A 7,735-nucleotide genomic window follows, 5' to 3' on the forward strand; every position below is an offset into this window, starting at 1 on the left:
CCAGCCAGGGCTTTAACTCTTGATATAAAATGCCCAATTACTTCCCAAAAGATCTGTCTCAAACTTCCATGCCACTAACGCTTCGAACACTGCTAGTAGTGGGGGGATCATTTCTTTAATTGTCACTTATTGAATGATTTCTTCTTGGTAATTATTTGTGTTGAAAACTCAAAAAAAGCCCAGAGGTTTGGGCTAGAAATTAGTGATAAAGATTTATTCAAGGGTCTTGGGGTTTGCAAACCAGAAATACAACTAGGCAAGACCCAGAGTGTTGGGAAGAAGAAAGAAAGAACGAGGGTTCTCACGGCAGAAAGTACATTCCTGAGAGGCACCTGCCCTGCACACTTAGCCCCCGGACTGGCCCGAGACGGTACCGCTCTGGGCGACCGATGGTCTGGATACTCGGTGTCAGGGGGTCTGGGTGCTGACCCTTCCTCCCCAGCCCTTCGGGGGCGGTCAGAGGGTCGTCTGGCCATCTGATGCAGACCCAGGCACCGACGCAGGACGGCAAAGTTCAGGAGTTTGAGTTCCCGGGCCCATTAAAGCAAGAACAGAGTCGGTTCCTCAGGCCTCCGCCTACTTGGTTTTAGTGATTCAGCAACTTGGCGTCGGCGACTCCATTGTAGTTCTTCAGTCTGTTCTTCACTCGTAAGGTTGACCATGTTTCTGCTTTTCGGTGGTATTTCCTGTTTTATGACTTAGCTGTTTGAGTCCTTTGCCCAATTTTCTGTTCAGTCATTTACCTATGAAGTTGTAAGAGCTCCTTACCTGGTGCACATTTTAACCTTTAATCAGTTAAATTTACCGCAAGTACTTCTTGTTAGTATGTCATTTACCTGTTAATTTGGCTTACTTTTAATATACTGTATATGTGGAAACGTTGATTTTTCATTAAACCAAATTTCTTTTTCCTCTCACTTTGAAAAGCCAGTACTCTGCAGAGATGTGATGTCACCACATTTAACTGTTTTTGGACTTTTTCCCATGGTTTGGTTTTCTAAAATGGTTTGGTTTTTTATACCACTAAATAGTCTAATATGCAAACCTGAGGGGAAATTTTTAGTCATCTGTGGCATGATCCTTCCTCATTTATTTGCAAAGCCCCGTATTACTGTAGATTAATTTATTAAACATAGTAAGTTCCACTTCTAGGTCAGCTCTCAAGGTGCTTTCTCCAGCCCCTTTTCTTCTTTCTTTCCCCCAGATCATGACCAACACGGGGAAGACGAGGCGCAAGGGGCTGCCCGGCGCACAGTGGGGCGGCGACGAGCCCCTGCGCCGGCCCGTCACCCCCGGCGGCCACAGGAGCGGGTACCCTGTGTAAGTCCAGGCAAATGGAGGCGGGGGTTACTTTCTTAAGCTTCATGTTAATTAACTGCAGTGTAAGATGTATGTATATGAAATTTTAAAATAAAATGTTCCTATGGAAAAGCATTTATCTCATTATTGTTTACCTTCTGGGGGTTTTTGAAGGGAGCTTGAGTCTCCCACTCCTCCCCCTCCCAGGTTTTTTCCCCAAAAAGGGAAGTAGTTGGATTTCAGGATCCCCAGGGCCACTTTCGGTCGTCCTCCAGGAGAGGCCAGTGTGGGCCACTGTGGTTCCAAAGGCAGGGACCCGCAGGGGCAGCGGGTCGGCCCCGAAGGACAGTGGCTTTTCTGCTCTGCAGCCTGTGGCTGCTGCACGAGGCTCTTGGTCGGGACAGAGTGTCACAGGTGAAGACACCAAATCAACTTATATTTAGATGGATTTTTTAAACAATTTTATTTATTTATTTTAGAGAGAGGGAGAAAGAGAAGAGAAACATCAATGTGTGGTAGCCTCTCACGCACCCCCTGCTGAGGACCTGGCCTGAAAACCAGGCATGTGCCCTGACTGGGAATGGAACCATTGACCCTCTGATTCACAGGGTGGCACTCAGTCTACTGAGCCACACCAGCCAGGGCTAGATGGGTATTTAAGGCAACTATAAGCATTTTTAGCTGCCAAGCCTTATTCATTCTTCATAGCCTTGCTCTTACCCTGTTTACATAAACAAAACTTTAGTCTGGTTACCCAGAGCCTCTGGTCTCCCTGGGGACCCAAGGGCCTAGACAGACGCCTGCGTGCTCTGGGGGAGCACCAGGCCGGGCAGTCCGGCAGGAGCTGGAGAGAAGTGTCTTCCGTGGCCTCTTTTCCCGACTAGAGAGAATGCTGGAGAGAAACACGCATGAACAGGGGCTTAGAGCAAGCCAAAAGACCTGCATTTATTCATTCAGCACATACTGGCCATAAAGTATTTCCAATGAATACGCTCTGTTTTACTTAGAAATCCCCTAGACCTGGGCGTTTTGGTTTCCAGTTTTACTCCGCAGTAATTTGTAATGAACAGCCAGGCACAGGAGACGGCAAAACACAGAAAAGGCCCGCTCTTGTGGGGCCCCGTGCACGGTGCCGCGGACGCTGAGCCCCCCCCCGCCCCCCGTATGGGTCTCGCCAAGCGCCGCTGCCCGCCTGGCGCCTGACCTGTCGCTGCAAGGCCCACGCCATGGATCAGCCATCTGAGATCCGTTTGATTTGATTTCAAAACTGGTCGTTGTGTCCTTCCTATGTCAAGGTTTTTATTTTTAACTACTAATGTACTAGCTAATATAACACCTTTTTCTCTTAAACTGACAACTAGTGTTTTTTAGCCTACAGAAAGTTGAAAGAGTATTACAATGAAGAACTTCCAGCTGTTAACATTTTCCACCTTTGCACACGCGGCTCTCTTGCACGCTCACTCTTCTCTATGGACGTAATATACGTGTGTGCATTTTTCTGCTGGACTGTTTGAAAAAAGGTTGCAGACTTTCAGTGCACATCTCCTAAGACTAAGAACATCCTGTACTTAACCACAAATATCACACCTAAGAAGGGTAACATTAATAACATTGTACAGTATGTCAAGAGTCCCCAATTGTCCACAGAATGTCATTTATATCTGAGGAGTTTGGTGGATTTTTAAAAAATTCTCGCCCAAGGATACAATTACAAATTTTAGAGAGAGAGGAAGGGAGAGAGAAACATTGATGTGAGAGAGAAACATCGACCAGTTGCCTCCGGTATACACCCCAATGGGGACCAGACCTGCAACCCAGGCATGTGCCCCGACTGGGGATCAAACCTGCGACCCTCTGGCTCACAGGATGACGGCCCAGCCCTCTGAGCCACGCCTGCCAGGGCTGTGGGGGTTTCAGTGCCAGATACGGCCAAGTGTCAGCTGCTAGTAAATCCAGTTTATAAACACAACATCTTTTTAAATGAGAGAAGTTACAGGAACTAGTAAAATTCATCTTGGTTGACATGGGAAAGAGGACACCAAAGCATCAATTTTAAAAATTATTTTTAAAGTATCTTTTAAAATTATTAACAACCTGGCTTCACAGAGAGGCAAGAATGACACAAAGATATTGTAGTCCGAGAGAAGCGTAGATGGAGGCTAATAAATACAAGATCTAACTGATGGGTACAGTTCATTCTTGAGTCACATGTTCTACTTTGGTAGAGGCAAATGAAGATGCTTTTCCACGCCTGGGGAGCCGGTGTGGCTGTCCCCTGACCGTGGAAGTGGTCCCCATGAGGAGTGGTGACCTCATTGTCCTGAAGGGTGGGCCTTCCCACTGGACAGAGCAAGTGCCCCCCCCCCCCGGCTCCCTCCTCGGGGCACGTTCAACGAGCGTGGGGACCAGTCTGTGCTGGAGGGTGTGCTGACTACAGGGGGTGGGAACTAAGTGAGGGACTCCTGCCTCAGCAGCCCCAGTGGTGGAGAGAGACGGACGACAGGTGTGATGAGGTCAGGAGGGGGTGGCAGAGAGAACATTCCGGAGCCTCAGGTCGACTGATACACCGTCCGCGTATGCCAGCCCCTCCCAGAGCACGGTGTTGCCGGGACGCTGACAACCTGCGCTGCACACGCTTTCCCGATCCTGGTACTTGTGGAGGCAGTGATCCCACTCCTTTATACTGGGAAGAGATCAGAACTTCGCAGATATATGTGAAAGGGTATTACTTATAAAATGAAAATAATCTGAATGTCCAAAGCAGGAGGCTGATTACACAAAGGATTCAGTCACACAAAACAGCATTGAAAATGATGTTTTAGAAGAATAATGCATGGGAAGAGCTAAGTGAAAAAGCAGATTAAGAATAATGTGGATCACCTGAAACCTATGTAATTTTATTAACCAGTGTCACCCCAATAAATTCAAGTTAAAAAAATAAAGGAAAAATAGTGTGGCTCCAGCCTACTGGCCTCTTACGGTGATCCCCAGTGTTTTGCACTTTTTTAGTGTATATATTTGCGCTTTTTAAAAGCGCAACAGTGGTAACAGTGGTGATGTCTAGGTGTTGGGAGGGCAGGCCATGCTTAGACTCTCCCTGTTTTCCTAATTTTTCACGATAAGCACAGGTTTTATAATCAAGGAAAGAAAGGTGAAAATAAAAACACACACAACGGTCCCTGTGCAGTGACGGACCCTCCCTCCCTCGTCCCTGTCCCCACATCGGGCACATGCCTCCCCCACCCCCTCCTGACCCCCTGTTTCAGCCTGTTCTCTTCAGGTCCCAGCCGCCCACCTCCGTGCATCCCAGAACCCCCTCCCCACTCCCGGTCCAAACTTTGCCCCATCATTTAACGCTTCTGGCTCCATCTCCATCCCGGCATCTCCTGCCTCCCTCACCGGGGGTGGGGGGGCCTCCGGCTACTTCCCTGGCCCGTTCTCCTCTCCCCACGGGGTCTGGCAATGACTTCAGCAAATCACTGCTGTCCGGACCCCTGGCAGCCTTCCTGCTCTGATCTTTACTCTGCATCTCTCCCAGCTGCCACTGCAGACACCCCTCCCCCGTAGTTCTCCCCGCTCCAAGTCCCGCCACCACTGTGGGCTGGTCCCCTCCCTCTTCTCCCTCCCTCTGGTCCCGTCACCCCTCTTCTTCCTAAATGCCCCGTTCTGCAGGCCCCGCTCTGGTCCCCATTCCATCCTGCTTGTTCCGTGGTTTCCATGACACACTGCTGACACCACATCTCTAGCCGTAGCCCAGACTCGTCCCCCAGCACCCCCACTTTAGCGTTTCCTGGATGAACAGCACCATCCTCTGGGGCCCTGCTTCAGGGAAGGGCGTTAATGCCCCAGGCGCCCGAGCCAGAATCCAGCCCGTGGACATCCCAGCCCTGGCCCTGCTCTCTGCCCTCCTGAACCACCCTCTGCCCCCGGCCCGGGAGGGCCTCCCAGTGATCCCCCTGCCGCAGCCCACCCTCCATACACACAGACAGAATGCAGGATCCTAACACATCACCATGGAATGTCGTTTCTGCAATTCCTATTTCCTTTCGAGCTCAAATCTAATCAAACCCAGCCCGCAGGGTCCTTCTCAAGGGGCCCCTCCCCCACCTTAGTCCTGGAAGGTCCCCTGGACACCCTGAACCCTGTAGCCTCCAACTTTGGTGGTGTCTTCAATCTTTTTTTAAAATTTATTTTAAGATTTTATTTCTTTATTTTTAGAGAGAGGGGAAGGGAGGGAGAAAGAGAGGAAGAGAAACATCAATGTGTGATTACCTCTCGCATGGCCCACACTGGGGACCTGGCCTGCAACCCAGGCATGTGCCCTGACTGGGAATCGAACTATCAACCCTTTGGTTCACAGACCACACTCAATTCACTGAGCTACACCAGCCAGGGTCTTCAATCTTTCTGTACAAATGCAGCCCAAGTAACTCCGTGGCCTCTTCACCTTGCTCATGGCGTCACCTCTGCTGGGAAATTATCCCTCTTTGGGGCCCAGGCAAGCCCTGGTCAGAGTTTAGGACTGGCTGAGCGACACACACACACACACACACACACACACACACACACACACACACACACACACAGAGTGTCTCCTGTCCTCTCAAGGCGGTTGTCTGTCTTCAGTACGGGCACTGACATTTGAGAACAGCCACTTCGTAGGGCCCACTCCCAGGACAGGTGGGCACAGGCTGGCTGGGATGTGCCCCCCCCCGGAGTCCCTGCTGGAGCAGGTGGCTCGTGTCTCCTCACCGAGGGGAGCGGGTGTGGTGTGGCCGTGCGCACAGGGCCGACCCCAGCACCCCGCCTGCCCCTCCGTGCTGTGCTCACCCAGGCCCCGCCCCTCCTGCCTGGCCGGGGTCCGGTGCAGTGAAACGCCCACCACATGCCCGCCGGGTGAGCGGGTCTCTGCCGGCCACCTCCCCCACCCAGGTGCTGAGTAAGGCCACGCCTGCACCACATGGTTAGAGGCCCAGAAACCGAGCTCTTCCCAGCCCTGTGTCTGCCTAACTCCTGGTGTCATGGCGGACGTGACAAGCCTCGTCTTCCCTGACCAGACTCACCACTCCACTAATCTGCTTCACCTGGGAGGAGAAAAGCCAGATTGTGCCTTAAAGTGGTCGAAATGTCATGCCCTGTGCCACCCAAAGCCAAAAGATAGCATTGCCCCTTGGAAAGATGCTGAGTCAACTATCACTGTAAATGTGTAACAGCTAATTTGAGTGAGGTGAGGGTGCTTCCTACTTTCTGCTGGGACCCTCAAAAAACTAAAATACTGCAACACCAGTTTGGCAAAAGAATTCCGGGTCCTTCCACTTTCCGCGTGTGCCGGTGGCACTGCAAGGCGGTCAGCAGTCCAGTGTGCCCCACTCTCCACAGTGACCGCGGTTTTCTTTGTGTTCCTCCAGGCCGGAAGACCAGCCCATTTCTCCCCACCCGTCCCGGAATGCCAGAAACAGCTGCCCCCCGTCCCCGCCGAGGGCCCACCTTCCAGTCTGCAGGTGGGGGGAGCCTGCTGCTTCGGAGCCCTGCATTTCGACTTTGCGTAAGAACACTGGCGGCGTGTGGGGGCAGCTGGGGGACTGATTTCTAGAATATAATGAAGCGGCCATAGGACCCAAAAAGGCCGGCCTCGCACCTGCTCCTGGGGACCCTTGGAGCTCTGCCACTGCCCCATGTCTGAGGCCATGGGCCTGCCGTCCCACCGCCTGACCTGCCCATGGCGATTCCTCTAGACCCCCGAGGCTCAGAGCGCTGCGTCCACCTCTCACACCTGCAAGCTCGTTGGGCCAGATTTCCAACTGGGGAAAGCCTTGTGTAACGTGAGGCTTCCGAGTAGGAACCGCAAAACAATTTAGATCTATGACCAAAGTGGGTCCCTCTTGCTCCGAGCTGAGGGCTTGAGAGCAAGAGCCACCGAGGGGCTGGTTTCCAGACCCGTTCGTTCCAAAGCATCCAGTCAAGTTCACCAGAGACCAGTACGGGGTAAAAGTGCTCGTCAGATGCCAGGGAAAATATATGTGCATTGCCTCAGAGACACACAAAGCATTTTTTATTTTCAAGAGGAAATTAAAAGGATATGAGCAAACCAGATAAGACTCGAATCTCCATTCAAATGGGAAGAACAACAGAGGAGCAGGCCCGATTCCAGCACTGAGGATATCTGAGAACTTTACCCTCTGCTCACTATTGGACCCAGACGCTTCCCAGCCCGGGTCCGAGCAGCAGACCAGTCGGTCACAGGTGTGAAGAAGGCCAGGCCTTGGGGGCAGGGTCTTCACAGGTGTGAAGAAGGCCAGGTTGGGGGTTCGGGGGCAGGGTCTCTGGGAGCCGAGCGCCTTTACAGGTCCTGCCAATCTGGTCCTCTGTTGTTTTACCTGTTTTCTGTTAGAGCTGTAAACTCGGACACGCTGTGAGCTCGAAGACACCTTCACTC

The 7,735-nt window shown here is 51.8% G+C and overlaps 1 protein-coding gene across 2 annotated transcripts in view; it reads left to right on the forward strand.

Moving 5' to 3' along the window:
• The window catches only part of ARMC9 (armadillo repeat containing 9), an 83,324-nt gene extending 81,939 nt beyond the window's left edge, over positions 1–1,385 (forward strand). The window contains exon 22 of one of the 2 annotated variants that reach the window (XR_008389673.1): positions 1,205–1,296. Coding sequence is in view for 1 of the 2 variants with exons in the window: in XM_037152189.2 (XP_037008084.2) it covers positions 1,205–1,324 (120 nt within the window). In the remaining variant the exon portion in view is untranslated. Of the gene's footprint in view, positions 1–1,204 lie in introns of both variants that reach the window. The other variant, XM_037152189.2, reaches the window with a different exon arrangement.
• Positions 1,386–7,735: the final 6,350 nt, after the last annotated feature.

Source organism: Artibeus jamaicensis, unplaced genomic scaffold (genome assembly GCF_021234435.1).
Source record: "Artibeus jamaicensis isolate MK-2021 breed Jamaican fruit bat unplaced genomic scaffold, CSHL_Jam_final contig_944, whole genome shotgun sequence".
NCBI lineage: Eukaryota > Metazoa > Chordata > Mammalia > Chiroptera > Phyllostomidae > Artibeus > Artibeus jamaicensis.